Source organism: Lepidochelys olivacea (assembly GCF_965140295.1).
Source record: "Lepidochelys olivacea isolate rLepOli2 genome assembly, chromosome: 22".
Lineage (NCBI taxonomy): Eukaryota > Metazoa > Chordata > Testudines > Cheloniidae > Lepidochelys > Lepidochelys olivacea.
In genome coordinates this window covers 16,009,444-16,027,917 of record NC_140432.1, presented here as the reverse complement: position 1 = coordinate 16,027,917, position 18,474 = coordinate 16,009,444, and the positions used below count along the sequence as shown (strand labels likewise).

Here is an 18,474-nt window from a genome sequence, read left to right as displayed (position 1 = left end):
TTTCATCTAAACTGCAGAATTAAGTGCAGCCTAGGTGTAGAATTCTCCCCATCATTAGAGACCTCATCTCTAATGAACCCTAACCTGTAAGGAATATTTCTGCTGTTATTTTATAACTTGATTGCACTGTGGACTTAACAGCATCAACATAACATTCTTTCCTTCAAGCCACTAGCTTCGAAAAACATGTAGAGCCACCTTGACAAGAAATTCTGGATTCATCCTAGAGATTAAATCATTTAAAAGAGGATCTTTGTTACTTCTGATGCACAGGTATTACCCATGTGTCCACTGCATATACATGGGATAATGTAATACTATATATATTACTGGACCACTGCAAGTATAACGTTGTGGTTCTATTAAGTAGGACTTAAGAACTGTCCAGTGCACAGGGGTGAATTTCAGTCCCGGTAGAAAGCATTCATCTGAAAGAAAGCCTGTAACTAGGCTGTACAAGAATTGAGTAAAACTGCATGCTCAAATAAATTGGTTAGTCTCTAAGGTGCCACAAGTCCTCCTTTTCTTTTTGCGAATACAGACTAACACGGCTGTTACTCTGAAACCTGCATGCTATTGAAATCAATAGGTTTAACTCATGGAAGCTAGCACTATGTCTGTTTTCAAGATCAGACCTTTAAATGGCTCCTCAGTGCACACCATAGGCCCTTTCTGTGGAGTCCAACTCTCATAGTAGAAAACCACAGACCAGATAGTGCTGCTCTGTAAAACTGTTAATCTCCAGGATGATTCGTGGATAGGCAATGATCAGTGTCTTTATTTACTGTCTTAGAATTCTACATATTTATGCAGCTAAAGGTATGAGGGAATACACACTGGCAGCCGCAGAGCGTATGAGAGAGCTGCGAAGACTAGATGCCAAGGAGCACAGAGGAAAGGTAATGTAGGCACTGTACCCCACTCAAACCAGAATAGCAGCATTTAATTCACCTCTGTGCCAGCACTAAGCCTGGGCATCACTTCATTCCCACTGAAAAACGCATCTCCCATACATGATTCATAAGCCTTCTGAACACGGGTGAATTTCATCCTGGGGACAAGTACAGGATTTATTTCAGTTTCATGCAAGGGCCTTATCCAGGCATGTTTCTGTCTCTTTCTATGCTCAGAAGGGAGCACTGTGTTTCTCATAACACTGCCCATGACAAGAGTTCCATGCCTCTATAACAGGAGCATCCTTGGGCAACATGAGGGCTCAGTCTTCCCATGAGTCCTGCACGGAGTCCCTCTTCTTCCACACGGCCTTTTCTTTTTTATTAGTTTCACTGTTGCCAGTGTCTTGTATTGTATTTGTTTTGCTGCTATTTTCAGACTCCCCTGTTGGTTGCTGTAACTGCCAGACAACCAGCCATAGTCTATGATTTGATACTGACAGGGGCTGATGTCAATGCTGTGGACGATAAAGGGCAATCCGCTTTACACCTTGCGGCAACTTATGGATATGCACAAGTCATCCAGGTAGGAAGAGCGTCCTTATTTTAATTGCAAGCAATATAAAAGTGCAAAGAAATCACAGTATGGAGTGGTGTATTGAAAACCATGCTAAAGTTTCAGTTCTCAGGGGTTTCCTGGTCCTGCTTGCTGGCTATGGGGCTCTGTAGTGAAATATGCAATCTGGGTCTAGCAGCGGTAAGTCTGCAAAGAGCCAGTCTAGAGCAAGCTGGGTGAATTGTGCCTCTGTGCCTTAGGGAGCAGCCTGCATTGTCCCTCTCTGTTTTTGGTTCTCATGTTGTGAAGGTTCTGGATTGCAAGAAATAGTGCTGCACTGCAACCTTCCAGAAAGAGGATTTTGTTTTTATCTAACTTCTCAGTTTGTATGCCGTGACTGTAACAATCGATTTAGAGATGTGTTTCCAAAATGAACATCTCAGAAGTAAATATATCCTTAAGTAAAAATCTTTTGGCTTGATTTCATTCTTTCCAGTCCTTTATTAGGAGTCTTTTTTTCCACTTGCACCTAATATGTCGACCCTTCACTTCAAAGGAGATGGCTGAATATATTACTCCAGATATATATCATTGTGAATGAGAGCAGAATTTGGTCCCTGGATACATAGACTAGCTACCTACACAGTTTGCAAAATCAGATATATTTTTAAAATTCTGAATAGAGACAAGAGCTACTGATGTGGATTTTCAAAGGCACAAAGAGGAAGTAGGCATTCATGGTAGACTCTCAGCTGCCGTAAATTGTCATAGCTCTATTGACATCAGATTGATCAGGTCCCTGGCTCCAGTGCTTACTGAAAGTCAATTACACCTGACTGCCCTTTGTGCCTTTGAATATCTCTTCCGTTAACAATAGCAGTAAACTTTGTGGGCCACCTGCCGAGCCATTATTTCCTTTGTGTTTCAGCCTTCCTTGTTGTATAGCCAGATTCTGATACACTTATCACACTGAATCGTGCTTTATTTTGGGTGATCATAATCCCATTTTGGCCGGGACAGTCCCTTTTTTAAACCCTGTCCCAGCCGGCCCGACTTTTTTTTTTTCTTCAAAAGTGGGCATTTGTCCCATTTGCTCTTGCTGACTCGATCAGTTGGCAAGAGCATAAGGGACAAATGCCCACTTTTGTCAAAAAAGTAGGGTGCACGGCGGAGGAATGTGTGGGGAGAAGGCAAGCAGAGGTGCCAGCCCTGCATGGGGCAGGGTGGCAGTGTTCCCGCAGGCAACAGTGTTCCCTTCCGACTGGCAACAGTCTCACGCAGGGGGAAGGGGACTCGGTCGAGCGGCTGAGGGTGTCCCGTTTTCCTTTGGGGAAATATGGTCACCCTAGCTTTATTCTACCAGAAATCCTATTGACTTGAACAGGATTTCTCGCAGAGAAAGGTACTACCCAACATGGGTGAGTGTATTGGAATGTGGCCCTTTAGTAGATCATCGGTTGCTAATAAACTTTAAAAAAGCCTTTACCTCTCTTTCTATTCATACCAGCAGACACCGTAGGCAGCTTCTCTAACACACTTCTGGCACCCACAATGCTAGGATTAAGGTAGGGCTGTTCCTCTAATGATGGCACCGCATTGTAAATGAAAGAATGTAGCAGGATCTCCTTAGTTCTGGCCGTTTGAATTCCAGCACTGGTTAACCATGCCTTATACACAGCCCTAAATTAATTCATAAATAGGAAGTTAATATGTAACTTTCAGAGTGCTTAAGCCTACATTCTTTTCACTCAGCCTCATAAAGTGCTGAATATGACAGGGAGGATTCCACTGAAGGGAATGTTTGTGGGGCACTTGTAAAACCTACAGAACCCTTTTTCATGGAAATGCATCTTTTTCACTTAAAATAAATGCTGCAAAATACATTCAGGCTCCCCAGTCTGTGAATTTTTAAAGTTTAATTCTGAACTTTTCTTCTCCCCCTTAATTAACTGAGATTAATAGTGAGGAAACTCAGAGCTATTTATCAATATTTTGTCTAGATAAATCATTCACATTATGTAAAGTTGGCTCTGATTCCAGGTGTCTCTGAAATTGGGGCCAAATTCAATGAAAGACTTAGTGTCTCATGCCTGTATGTTAAGTATTAAGGGTTCTGAATGAGTCATTACAATACAAGTATTTATATTTGAAAATCTCAGCTAAAATGCTAAGCTATGGGGAAATTAGGTTATTCAACAAAAGTAGGGAAAATGTTATACTTTCTAATATTTTTGATAAAGAGCCTGTATGAAGCATCACTTCAAATCACCACTATCTGGGGAAAAAAGAGCTGAATGTTTTCAAATGTTGCACTCTGCATTAAATCCAAACAATGCTCATTTCCATAGAAATTCTTAATGACTTTTACTAGTTTCATTTGCATACGGCCCCAGATATTACAAGCAGGCATGTTTGCTTCAGCCTGCCATATTGCTACACATGACAATTTTACAATATGAACATTTCCAGTGTCAACAGAGCTTTAGGAAATGAAGTTATGCTGTAAATGATAATGTGTGGAGACAGCTTGTTATTTATGTTTTTCTAAGATAGCTCTAAATAAACGTGTTCACGTTGCAGGGAGGGTTAAAAGGCCTGAGTTTATATTGTTTGTTAACCCAGTACAGAGTGTGCTAAAGAAAGTAGGCTGAAGTACTTGACCATCATTGACATAGATACACTGACTAAAATGTATAGCTGTTAAAATAGAACTCAACAGAATTAATATTAAGACCTGTTCTAAGGGCTTAAGTGGGACTTTAGTAACACAACCTGGGTCTCCGGCATCTACACTGCATTATGCAGGCCCAAATCCAATCACCCATATCCCAGACTTCTGAGTGCACTCCCAAAATGTGGTCGCTCTAGCCTTTAGTTCGTGGTGCAGTGTGGGAAACCTTGACTGTCCACAAAACTTAACTGTCCAGAGGACAAAGAAGTGCAGCCCATGGGATGGTGGGATATTTTTGGTAGACTCCTGGAGCATGAATCCCATGGGGCTGCGTCTACACTGCAAAGCAACAGGATCCCAGCTTGACTGAGGCTCGGACCCTCCACGCCAGTGGAGTCCTGAGACCCTGGGTCAGCACGATTTGTGTGTTGATGGAAGGGGAGTTATGCTTGAGCTTGAGTTTGAACTCTGATATAGCCATACCCACATAGATAGGCTTTGTGCAGCTTTGTGGATAGGATTCACAGCCCAGTGAGTGAGTAGTTTGAAACCAAACAGTAGTTACCCTTCCTGTTGCTCTGGCAGACATGTTCAATATCAAAGCCCAGTGCCTCTGAATCTCTCATATACAGGACAGTTCAGCTTTCCTTTGGGCAGTACGGGTCAGTACATCAATGACCAAAGTTCAAGTTCTGGCCAAGGTAACCGGCAAAGGGGAGAAATGGGTTGATGCCCGTCTTTGCTTCTTTGTGATGGATAAAGAAGGTCTGTAAGGGCTTGGCTATTATTAAAGGGAGCAAAAGTGTTCTATATGTTTTTTACATTAGAAATTCAGTTGTTTCCCTCTGTTTTTCTTGGTAAATTCTATGATCCAGTAGGATTGTGGTATCACCAATATCCAAGGGGAAACGACATTTACCCAGCCGATTTGTGATCGTGGTTGGTCTCTCAGTCATGCCCAGTAGTGACCTTTTATACTGTAAGCCCTTTGGGGGAAGGTCTTTCTTTCCATAATCATAGAAATATGAGTCTCCAAGGGACCTGGGCAGGTCAGCACTGCCCTGCATTGCGGCAGGGCCAAGTAAACCTAAACCATCCCTGACAGGTGTTTGTCCAACCTGTTCTTTAAAAGCTCCAGTGATGGGGATTCCCCAATCTCTCTTGGAAGCCTGTTCCAGAGCTTAACTACCCTTATAGTGAGAAAGCTTTTCCTAATATCTAACCTAAATCTCTCTTCCTGAAGATTAAGCCCATTATGTGTACATACAGCGCTAAGCATGAAAGGGCCCCTGATCTCTGCCTGTAGCTTTTAGTTGCTACTGATGTACAGATTATTATTAGAATTATTACTCTCTAAAGTTATTTGAATTAAACATATTTTTAAAAACAAACACCCTGTATGCGACAAAAAGAAAAAAACTGTTTGTTAATGATTCAGCCCCTGCCATATCCCTTTGGTTAAGGATTGAGAAAACTCCCAATCCACAATTCTGCATCCTCCAACTAGACATCCAGCAAAAACAGGTAAGATTTAACATTCCTGATATTACCAATTAAAAAGCAAGCAGAAAAAAAATCCCTTATCCTGCACAAAATAAATAAAGAAATTAAATAAAAAATGGCCTTCTGTATCCATCATAAAGAAACAGAAAAAGTGCACAATACTGTTATTTCTCCTACTCCTGCCACCTTTAATACCTGAAAACATTTCCTGACAAGATGAAATAAAGGACCCATAGTTTTACAGTTGGGACAAAATAATTGACAGGTTTGAAACAATCGCTAACTCCAATACGTAGGCTAAGTGCATGAACATATAATTGGATTCATCTGTATTCTGGCATCAACAGAAATTCTTGCCAATCAGTTGACTCTGGGAATATTACAAATGTTTATGAATGCTTTGACTGGTTTTTGCTTTAAACAGCATTTTGCTGAATTTAATTTCTCCTGTGCTTTTGTCAACTCTAGGTTATTATGTCACTAGGTTTCCCTCACGATTTAGAAATGAAGGATTTTGAAGGTAAGATCATTTTAGTTTTAACTCTTTCACATTTTGGTTTTGCAGATTTTTATATTGGCATTATAACAATGAATAATAATTATAATGGAGAGATGAGGTGGGCGAGGTAATATTTTTTACAGGACCAACCACTGTTGGTGAAAGAGAGAAGCTTTCGGGCTTACACAAAGCTCTTCTTCATGTCAGAAAAAGACAAGCTCAAATGTTTCTGACCTGAAGAAAAGCTCTGTGTAAGCTTGAAAGCTTGTCTCTCTCATCAACAGAGGTTGGTCAAATGAAAGCTATTACCTCACCCACCTTGTGTCTCAAAGATCCTGGGACCAACATGGCTACAACAACACAGCAAATAATAATTATAATGGATATTTGGGGCTCAGATATTTGAATTCAATGAGTTTTGGGTGTGCAAGAATATCAAGGAGAGTGTTGACATCATAGGCTCTGTTTCAGCAAAGCACTTAAGCTATAGAATTCAATCATACTTAAACACATGCTTATGTCCCCTGTCTGAATAGGGATATTTTCCTGAACTTGGACCATAATGGATAACAAAGTAATGTATAATATATAATATAATTGGTTCTAAGGTTTATGGGCCTCTAATTACGTCTCATGTATTCCCAAGCAATTTGCCGTTCATCACTTTGAGTTAATTGTACACAAAAATATTCCTGGAATTCTCTCAGAATAGAGGGAACTGTTGGAAAAAGAGCTGAAAATAAGGCAAAGATTCAGAGCTAGTGCAAATGACCGATGATGATGATGATTTATTTACTTATTTTTGTACAACGGTAATGCCAAAAGGCCCCAATCACAGATCAAGGCCCCAGTGTGCTAGGCGCTGTATACAAGTCGAGAGCTCACAATCTAGGTTTCAGAGAAGATGCTGCACATAGATGAAACAGACAAAAGAGGGAGCCCTGACTTTACCAAAGAACTTACATTATTGTTTGCAGTGTTGTTGTAGCTGGGATACTGTGCACTGCAGACCAGGTGAGTGAGGTAATATCGTTTATTGGGCCAGCTTTTGTTAGTGAGAGAGACAAACTTTCGAGCTTACGCAGAGACCTGAAGAAGAGTTCCGTAGAACTCGAAAGCTTGCACTTTTGCCAACAGAAGTAGGTCCAATAAAAGACATTACGTCACCCACCTGCTCTCCCAGAACCACTTAGGGAGCCAACTCTTCTCAATATGTAAAGATTCACTTTGGCTCCCAGTGCCACTGGTATTTAAAATCTGTGTTAGGGACCCATTCTGTGATTTCCCTTTCCCTTGAGGCCTGTGTGTCTTTGGGGCACCTCAAACTATATGTGTGAGACCCGTGTCTCTCATGAAACCTCTTTTGTCATAATTGTCACTCAGGGTGAAAGGGGGCCAAAGTTGTCTTATTTATTTATTTTCCCCTTTATTTAAATCAACACTTTATTGAAACCATTTTAACCTTATTTCCTTTTTTTTTTTTTTAGGCCATACCCCACTTCACTGTGCTGTTCTGTCCCATAATTCCCTGTTCCGAGAGCAGCAGTGTCACCTTACACTAACTGAGGAACAGAAAAAAGAACTTCAGTACCAGAGTGAGGAGGTGCTATCGTGTATCCACCTTCTGGTGCAGATGGGAGCCTCCATCCACAGCCGAGTAAGGAGCGAACTTTGTTGCTTTCTATGGCTGAATTACTGATAACACTGTGTCATGGAGCAAGTGCGCCCAGTCTCTTCTTGGGACAGGGTGGGGGTAATGATGGTCCCATGGCTGAGTCTATACAACCATTGCTTGTCTTGGAATAGCTTGGCCTAGGGGTAAAAGTCCATATGGTTGCCCTCTCTCAGGGCTGTGTGGCCTGGCAGCCAGAGTGAACAGGGATGCCCCATCAGCAGGACTGTGTGACCCAATGACCAGAGTCAGTCTAACTGCTCTCTCTCAGGGCTGCGTGGCCCAATGGCCAGAGTCTGTATAATGGCCCTCTTCAGTAGGGCTATTTGGCCTGACTGCCAGTTAGGAGAGAGGGCCGTCACCTAGGGGAAGCAGGAGTGTGGCTGCCGGGTGGGGGACCTGGGCTGTCCCTGCTCCACCAGGTCCCAGCTCAGGGCCCTGTCAGTAGCAAGTATGCCCGCCAGTGGGGAATCCACCTGAAACACGCTGACCGCACACAAGGCTTACTACAGGGCAACTGAGGTAATTCTTACAGGACCCTTTCGGGGAAGGTGTTTTTGTATATATAAGCTGAATGGGATGGCAGTACTAAATTCATATCACAGAGATTAGAGCAGAGATGTGGTGGCACTATGTTACCAAGTGAAATAAGGAGCCTCATCCTTTTTCAACTACATGATCATGAAATGTTGACCAGTGGCATACAGGATGAGCATTTAGGGGCTTTCAGATAATTTATTCTACAAGTACTTTATTGTTGATTGTTGCATATTCAGGACCAAATCCTGTATCAGCATAATTCTCCGGGAGTCAGTGCTGATTTACCCCAGTTGAGGAGCTAGCCTTTAGTCTTCTCCAGCGAATTTACATAACTTGCTAAGCTCTTTTGCAAAAGCTTTGTTGTTGTTTTTTTAACAGGATGTTAAAAGCAACAAGACAGTAGTTCATTACACGGTACAGGATGGGAACATCTCCCTGCTCAAGTATTTCTTGGAACTAAATACTTTCATGTCTGAGGACTTTATCAACAGTAAGGTGAGTTAGGGCTGGCACTGGTGCATAATTTGAATGAACCACAACACATGGGGTATTCAATGGAAATGCAATATAACAACTGGATTTCACAGGAAAAGATTTTTGCATGCAAATATAGCAAACTATCCACGCTAAAAACAGGAAAATCAATGAACTGTGCAACTTTTCAAAGCTACTTGAACCTGTGTATCCTGTTTCCATTTATAAAATGTATTGCAAGTAATATTTTCTTGAAGGCATCATGCAGGAAGCTAATGTGAGAAACAGAATATGGAGCTTTACATTTTGACCACGAAGAAAATCACATAATTTGTATTGCTGTTGTAACACTCACATACCCAGAATGGGGTTTGGAATCGCATTGTACTAGGAGCTGTATCAACAAAGATGAGCGATACTCCCTGCTTACAGTCTAAGGCTCTGATTCAGGAAAAGCAGCCCTAGTCAGAAAAGCATTGACGCACATGTCTAATTTTAAGCACATGCTTAAATTCCATTGAAGTCAAGGTTGTTTACCCATGTGATGAATGTTAAGCATATTCCTCAGTACTTTCAGAGTCCAGGCCTAGAAGACACAAAACAGATGAATGGTATGGGGATGAGGATAGAACATACAAGCAGAGGAATGTGGGGAGGAAATACCACTGCTTTGTTACCTACGTGTTTTGTTGCATCTTTTATTTTATTTTTTTAAAATTGGGACTAAGGTAGGGTGGCAGGAACAGGGGCGTTAGGAGAAGTGAGGAAGTAGAAAGAGAAGGAAGGGAAGAGGGACAATTATAGCTTGTCACCTTCTTAGGTATAAACAGCAGACCGGTTTTTGTGGGCATCACAGCAGAGGTAAGCCTTAAAGAGGAATTTGAAAGGAGGATCGAGGACTGGCTGCATGGATTGTATTCAGGAACGTTTTTCATTGGGGATCACTGCCCCATTGTGCTAGATGCCCTACACACACATCACAAAATGGCAATCCCTGCCCTAGGAAGCTTTGGCCCAAATTTTTAAAGGTATTTAGGTGTTGTGGCGCTAGGTGTTGCAATGCCTAAATATTTAGGAGCCTAAATCTCATTTTCAAAAAGGATTTAGGCATTTAGGAGCCAAGATCCCATAGACAGTCAATGGGATTTAGGCTCTCAGTGCCTAATTCCCCTTTGAAAATGAGATTTAGGTTTCCACATTTTTAGGCATTGCAGTGCTAAGTGTTGCAATGCCAAAATACCTTTAAAAATCTGGGCTTTACATTCTACATGGAGCATTGAATCTATACTGCATTGCAAAGAGTAGTATTCAAACATGGATCTTTGGCTAAGCAGTGAACAGCTGACACAAGGAGTGAGGGAGATAAGCAGAGAAGGGGTTGGGAAGGAAGGGGAAGGACAAGAAAAGTGATTACTCAGTGAGGATGAAGATCATTATTGAGTCATTTTGCAAGCTGAGCAAAGAGGCCTGAAATGATGCATTGTGCTGTTCCGCTTCCCAGTGCGATACCATGGGTGAGCAATAAAATGCAGCGCATTTCCCATCGCCTGTGCCATCCACAGTATGGAGCCAGACTCTTGGAAACAGCTCTGCTGCTTAGGGCTCATTCCAAGGACCACCAGCACAATCGTTTCCGCTCCAAATTATTTACACCCTTGAAGCAGGTCCCAGAATTGTGTGTCTATTTTGTCGGAGATCAGTGAAGTTGTTCATCGTCATGACTAGCTGTAACTTTGGGCTTGGAGAATGTAAATATTTTACTGGACATTTCCAGTTCCTGGAAACCATAAGGAGAGCTAAGGGGAGATAAAGAAGTGACATACAGCGGCCGATGAAAGCCGTGACCCAAAGTTGCATTTCAAGAGAAAGAGAAGGAAATCAGCCTGGTACAGCTTGCTCTGTTGCCAAGCCTCTAAGAGGATGTCTACACTGCAAAAAACCCAAACCACCCACGGCAGTGAGTCAGAGCCTGGGTCAGTTGTCTCAGGTTCACACTACAGAACTAAAAATAGCAGCGTAGATGTTCCCGCTTGGGCTAGAGTCTGGGTTCCGAAACCTGGAGAGGTGGGAGGGTCTCAGAGCCCGGGCTCCCGCCCAAGTGCCAACGTCTACACCGCTATTTTTAGCCCTGTTGTGCCAGTTCCCCGAGCCTAAGCCAGTTAACCCGGGCCCTGGGCAACGGGTATTGTGAGCGAACTTCATGACATTTATGCTTTAGTAGAGACCGTCCCCCTGACATATTTTCTGGAGTTTTTACTCATCGTGGCTTGCCTAGCAGCTAGACATAATGGGCAGACCCTCAGCGGATGTAAACGGGAGCTGTTCTTTCGGCTTCAGTGCAGCTACGCTCCAGCCACCATCTGTTCAAGCTGCCTCAGCCTTTTTTTTTCAAAACCTTCTTATTTATTATTTTTCACACCCTGCCAGCACATTTATCAGCCCAGCTGAACTCAGCATTGCAACATTTGTCGCCACAGAGTGACATCTGGGACAACACCTAACACCAAATCATCACCACGAGTGGTGGATTTGTTGAGACTGGATGTACGTTTTTCAGCACCTGTCATCAGCTGTGAAGAAGGGGGAAAGAAAGTTATTCATCTAATGTCCAGAAATGAACATGGTTTGATACAGAGACTGAGAGAAAGCTGTACAATTAAATATTATGTAGCTCCATTTACCACAGCTGAGGGTCTGGGCTTATAAACACACAGATCCAACAGCAGAAATTCACTGTCATATGTACTCTGAAGTGTGGCTTCCTACCCTCATGTCAGCCTCTGACTTTTCAACGTGGCCTTATTGAGGAATCCTCCTTGTCTAGTTTACTTAACCGTTCTCCATTGGATTCAGCAGGAGAGAAGATGTTATTCAGTTCAGTTAATCCTGGTGCTCAGTTTTGTGGATGCACAAGTGACACTTGCATGTTTCTTCTTATAAAGTTCTATTTGACGGGGAATGGCATGTGCCTTTTGCTCTTTGTGGTGGGACAAAGATCTGTAAAGAATAGTCTCTCTCCTTACCCTTAATTTTTTGAAACACCCTGGTCTTTTTTGCATCATTCTCTCCCTTTATCTCTTAGGACCCATTGTACGGGCAATAACTTGTCCATGGGGTTCTGGTATCTGACACTGTCTCCTGATAATAATCCTGTAGGCTCTTTCTATGTTGATAGGATCATCTGGAGTCTTCAGCTGCTCTACTGTGTCTCTTGTAACCATTATTTCCAAGAAAAAAAGATTACATCGTTGTCCTCTTGTCTTTCCTGTAGTTGAAGAATGTGAAGAATTTGAGCCTGCACCCGGCCCTCATTTTGCTCTCATTTCTTTTCAGAGAGTTTCAGAAGTTTCTGCACACTGTTCAGCGTCTGCTCGTATTTCTTCACAGCTGCATTGGCCTTGGCCCATGGGGCAGTCAAGGCCTGCTGTGCTCTTTCTAAAACACCCAAGAGAGAGTCTAGAGAGTCCCATTAGATTCCTGTCTGACTTTCTCCCATTTATGTTTAGCAGTTTACTAAAAGAAATATCTTTGCAATATTTACTAACAAGTGAGATCCGGGGCAAGACTTCTTAAGGGAATACTCAGATAGTACAGGCCAGAGGCCAGATCCAAAGCTCAGTGAAAGAAGTGGGAATGTTTCTGCTGACTCTAATGGGCTCTGTCTTAACCTTATATATATAAATTGATGGATGGATGGATGGATGGGGCGGTGAGGGAACAGGTGGGTAGATAGATGGGAGTCAGAGGCCAAGAAAGTGGGTCTTGGATCAGGGAATAAGTGCACTGGCAAGTTTTTAACTTGTTTGCTTTGCTTGTTGGGATCCTGGCTATGATTCAAGATCATGCCTATGTATGCAAATACCAGCTTCATTGAGATATTGAGTAAAATCTGACTGAAAGCTGCCACTTTCGATGATCTCCTGCCTCGATGGGTCTGACTCTTTACCTGCTACAGTGTGGAAATTCAGTGATCTGCCCAATACAAAGTCATTAACATTAACAGTTTCCCTGGAATCTTGGAGGAGTTCTCGAAAGTGCAGAGGGGCTTGGAGACCCTGAACTCCATCCCAGGGCCGAGTATGCAGCAAATACTGAACCACAGCACAGTTTGGAGGAGGATGAGATTGAGCCCACTGTGCCTTGAGGCTGCAGCCTGAAGTACTCCCCAGTAGGCGTGCTGGCGAGATGGGCATAATAGCTCTGGGAATGCTGGAGGAGAGCACATGGCAGCAATTGCTGGTGCACCTTGTTACAAGGTACAGCGAGTTGTTGCTCTGTAGAGCAGCCCTGCTCCACTGGCTAATGCAAAGGGGTGGGGAGTACTGGAGGGCATGACCCTGTCTTCTCCCCAGCCAACCCACCCTGTGTGTGAAATCTAGTGCCACAGCTGGCACTAAAGTCACCAGTCTCTTGTGCACCAAAAGCCTGATCCTGCATGCATTGAAGTGAATAGCAATGCTCCCTCCATTAAGCCATAAGATCATGCCCCTGTGCAATAGGAGAGAAGGCTCCCTGTGTTCTCTATCCCTTGTTCCCCGGCAGGACTGGGCATCATTTAGCCTGTAGTGTCCCTAATCCAACTTCCATTACAGCGAATGCAAAGGCTTTAATGAGAGTTAGTTCAGGCTTTATAAGATTAAGAGTCTTATTTGCCTAGCTGAATGTTTGGTTTCTGAAGATACCAGGGTTTCTGCCTCAAGACTGTTGTCAAAGATACAACATATAAACACAGATGTTTCATTTTTTCTTGAAAAGCCATATAAATAGCTAAGTAACAATAATTTTGTTTTATGGGATGGTAAAGTTGACATAACAGATTTGCTGATTCAGAACTTGTAAAAATACCTTGTTTCCCTAAAAAAAGCTTTTAAGAATTTCATATTTGTTTGCTATTTAGAGGTGTGTTTCAGAGTATCCTCTGCATCAGAGGTGCACGTGGAACAAAAATTACTAACCACTCCTTCTAAAATTGGTTATCATTTGTGTCCCGTACCTTTTAATGTCATCCCCTTTCCAACTGAGCTCATAAAATAACTGCAACTGCATATCAGTGTGTAAGAGCTAAGTAGTATTGTTTGTTATTTCATCAATTAATAAATAGAACAGAGGGAAATGAATTAGAACCACAGCAGGCGAAATGATAATACAAAGCTCAACAGAGCACCGTCTGTGAGGAATACATAATGATTTGAAAAATAAAAGTTATGGGGCTGGTTAAATATATTATCAGTATCATAGAATCTTTAATAAATTAGTCCCTTGCCATCTATATTTCTTTTATTAATCCTTTGTCACCAATCCTATTGACTCTTCTGGCTGTGCAGCGTGACAGGTTTTGTCCTGTCCTGTCAGATAACAGTGATAGAGTTCCTCTCCGGTTACAGAACTCAGTTTCAGGCCACCTATCGACCTGGCGAGGAATTACATTTCTTTTTTTTTTTCATTTTTAAGAATGCTTATGTTGAAGGACCCAGGAAAGCACTTATATATGTTCTTAAATCCCATTGCTTTTCATGGGACTTAAGCACATGCTTAAAATTAAGTACACGCTTACATGCTGTCCTGAATAGGATGCTTTCCAGAGATGGGGCCAATGACAGGTGTGATTTCTTTCACCTGCCCCAGTACTTGAGCCCCCTTATATATACAGTCCTAGCATATATTCTTAATAATATTACATAGAGATACATGGACAGCAGTAACCCTTCGAAAACTGGACACTTTCCAGGTGTATCACTTGTTATCTGAGTGTTTTGCAGTAAGTTCCATTAAGGACACTTGCCCAGTGATCCGGAACTTGGAAGAGCTCTAGCAGTAATAGGCAAGGTGTCTGGGACTTGCTTTTTTTGAACCAGGAAAAGCCCAGTGGCCAGGAAATCAATGTATTTTAGCTACAAATATAATCCATTAAATATTGTTCCTGATCCTCATTTACACTAAGGCCCTTTTACACTCTTCTGGCAGAGGCCTTAATGTGCATGTCAGAGCCGTGTAAAGCAGTGTTAGTGTAAATGAGAATCAGGCCCATTATTTTCAGCTATGATGCCATCACACAATTGTGTGTAGTGCATCCACGTGCCACCAGATTTTACTTTGTCTATGTAAAGTTAGTTTCTTGATAAGTGACTTTTCTTTAGCCCTTCAACTTCCTTCTACAAGGCACTTTATACGGACTAAGCCCATCTCTTTTTGCTAACAGCTAATCTGGTCCCTGCCGCCTAACAAGATATGGTTCTGCAGACATTTGCAGGCTCGTTGGGCTCATTGCTAGTCAGGTGTCTTTTGCTGGCCTCTGAGGTACTGCTACAGCCAGGTATCCATTCTTAAAGCGTCAAAAGCCACCAACTCTTAGAAGCAAAGCTTCTCCAACTTTGTAGCAGGTCTATTGAGTTGTGGTGTTTAGAACAGGCATATATAAGTAGCAGATAATGGAGATACCCTAAGATAACCAATATTTTCTGGCCTCTTCATCTCTAATTGACAGTTTTCCATTTTTTGTACCCTTTTAAAACTGAAAATATTTCTGCGGGGAACTGAAAGATACAATTGAACCATGGACTGTAAGGTGTTGTTGTTTTCTTTTCATTGTGCTAGGCTCATGGTAACACTGCTTTGCACATGGCAGCTGCTCTTTATCAGGACAAAAATCAGGAAGAAATTATCAAATTGCTCCTGGACCATGGGGCAGACCCAAGCATCCGAAACTTAGACAACGACCAGGCAATTCACATGGCACAGTCAGGAAAGGCTGGCGATCGGGTAAACATTACATATGGTTTATACTCTATAACTCTCCCTGCCTATTAAATATAGACATCATGTATCTTTATCGAAAGAAAGAATTCAGTTATAGGGAAATTTTGCTACTAAAATTCCCCGATTGAAAGCCTCTGAAACAATGGACCTTCATTCCATTCACTGTGCTAATTCTCCAGATCCCCAGCAATTACCATCCATCAGCTAGGCATTAAGGCCCAGATTTTCAAAAATGACTGTTGATTTGGGGTACTTCCATCTTCAGGGGTTCAACTTGAGACCTTTTAAAGGGCCCTGATTTGCAGTAAATGCTGAGTAATCACCCTCTGAAAATCAGGCTCCTTTAAGGTATGTCAAGTTGGGCACTGAAAATCACCAGTCACTTTTGAAAATCTTGGCCTAAATACAGTATTTCAGTGGGATTCTCCTGTCCCCCTCCTCCTCTGTTCTATCTAAACAGGGGAGGAGGAGAGAAATTGTCACTGCTCCATAAAGAGTAAGAAGAATTTCCAATTCCAGTGTTGTTCTGGTTGTTCCAAGCTGGAGGAAAGAAGAACTCGTCTTGCTACAGTGGCTTCCTACAGTTAGGACCTAATCCATGGCCTATTGAAGCCAATGGGGGTCATCCCAGAGGCCATCCTCTCTCTCTCACACACGCACAGTTCCCTCTGCAGCTGTTTCAGGTGAAGAAAGCCTCTGTCACCATTCCCAAGTGAATAGGGCTAGCTATTATGCCAGATAGGCTCTCCTCTGTTACAGCGAATTTGGGTCTCCCCTGTACTGGGGGGTGCACACAAAGGGCATATGCATACTTTGGCAATTCCATAGCCAAGGAGCATAACAGAAGTATTAATGGATGCTCTGGAGATCTTAGCGAACTGTCAGCACATTGCCTGCTGTTTACAGTGCCTGCATTTGTGAAAAGGTCACTGGAGCCCATTCTAATTGACAGTGGGATCATATACATCCACCATGTACGCATCCACCCACAATTTTACATGAGGTATATTAAGTCTTTATATTTGTTGGCAGGTCAGGCATTTGCTGAAGAAAGGGAGAGTCACGTCAGCATTTGTTACCTGCCGTCGAAACGCGAGATCCTAGATCACCTGCCAATTCAGACAGGGTTTTGCCTTGGTTTCCTGAGAAGGCACCTCCTTTCAGAAAAACTTGAAGTCTTTAAATCAAGACTGAATGACTTTCTAAAAGATACGTTCTAGTTTTGCCACAAGTTGTTGGCCTCAGTGACAGCGATTACTGGGTGAAATTCTGTGGCCTTTGTTATGCAGGAGGTCAGATTCTAACTGCCCCTTCTGGCCTTAAAGTCTATGAAAATCCAGAGGCTTCAGTGATGAACTGTAAGGTGCAAATGTGCTGTAGCCACTAAGTTGAGCTCACCATCGTATGAGTCACTTACAGATTTAAACTAGTTTAAATGGTGGATTCTCTGTCACTTGAAGTCTTTAAGTCATGATTTGAGGACTTCAGAGACTCAGCCAGAAGTTAGGGGTCTATAACAGGAGTGGGTGGGTGAGGTTCTGTGGCCTGCCATGTGCAGGAGGTCAGACTAGATGATCATGGTGGTCCCTTCTGGCCTCAAAGTCTATGAGTCTATGGCATTGTCATAGTTCCCCTGTGTGACCACCAGTATGTCTGAGCCTACGACATCTAAAGTGAAAATTCCTCTTGTCCATGAAGCTACTATCAATTCTGTTCCTCAGTATTTTGCATGAGAATATTGAAGTAGCCACACTTGAAAGCTTAGGTATCGTGCTTCTGACTCTAAGGGGGGAAAACAAATGCTCACAAGGATAAACATACAGGACCAGATCCTCAGATGGTGTAGGTTAGCATAACTCCGCTGAAGTCAATACAGCTGCACTAATTTACACCAGCTGAGAATCTAACCCACATATTCTATTTAGCATTCAGAAAAGTTAATTTAACAACAGTTCCTGTATGTAAAAATAACAGACCCGGCTGATCATTTGAGTTCTTCTCTTCTTTTAGGACTATCCTCCTATAGTATGTGCAATGACTAATGGGATTTTGCAGCTCCAATCATGTAGTTAAAAGAGTGCAGGAAATCACTTTGTCCTACAGAAGACAGGTAATGATCACTGGCAAACATGGTGACATGTTATCTAACCTGCTTAATTAGTTTAGTTAGATTAATCACAAAGGCAAAATCATCAGCATCAAACCTAGACTGTCGGTCATATGCCCCCAACTGATGGTAAAAGTAACCCAGAAAATCAGATGTCTGAAGAAAGGCCTGCTGGGTTTTGTTTTCAGGCATCTGTTTCATTTAAAATGTGTTAAAATTATTCTTTACAAAACAAATTACTTAAACCGAGGAAATTACCCAGAATAGTGACCAACATTCAGGATGCTCATTCAATATTTCCAATCAGAATAATCTATACAACACTGTCAATCATAGCAGGAATTATGGTCCTGAAAGCATTAAAATACAAGAAGCTAGATTCATCTCATCTGCAGCCAAGGAGCATGAGGTCTGGGAGGAGAGTGAAAAGATGGCGTGAGCTCATCTCTGTACTCTCTCAAATCCTCAGCTCACTCTGTGTTATTCCAGTCCCATGGTGTAATTTAGAGCAGTCTGAGGGTTGCCAATGGTCCCAAAGGACAAACATGGCATTGGGGAATGTAGGGAAGCCCCAGTCTGTCCATTCACTGTGGGCTTCCACTGTGGGCAAAGTGGGATTCATTGCAGGAATAAGGCCCAAAGCGTGAATGGAGAATATTCATAGTAACATTCTTAGCGGAATGTGTATTGTAGTAGATTCTTTCTATGGAAAGATTTGTGGGTTGCTATGCAATCGTAGACTGAAAATAGTGCCTCTCATGAGTCAATAGAAATGACGGGGAGTAAAGGTGACATTCTGACAA

The 18,474-nt window shown here is 42.3% G+C and overlaps 1 protein-coding gene across 1 annotated transcript; it reads left to right on the top strand.

Moving 5' to 3' along the window:
• Positions 1-764: 764 nt before the first annotated feature.
• Positions 765-16,668, top strand: LOC311511235 (NF-kappa-B inhibitor delta-like; the record flags this gene model as incomplete). The annotated part of the gene is made up of 7 exons (XM_084611650.1): positions 765-899; positions 1,333-1,479; positions 6,092-6,143; positions 7,610-7,779; positions 8,713-8,829; positions 15,403-15,567; positions 16,597-16,668. The coding sequence occupies 7 exons, from the start codon at positions 765-767 to the stop codon at positions 16,666-16,668; spliced, it is 858 nt and encodes a 285-aa protein (XP_084467776.1).
• Between the last annotated feature and the right edge of the window lie 1,806 nt (positions 16,669-18,474).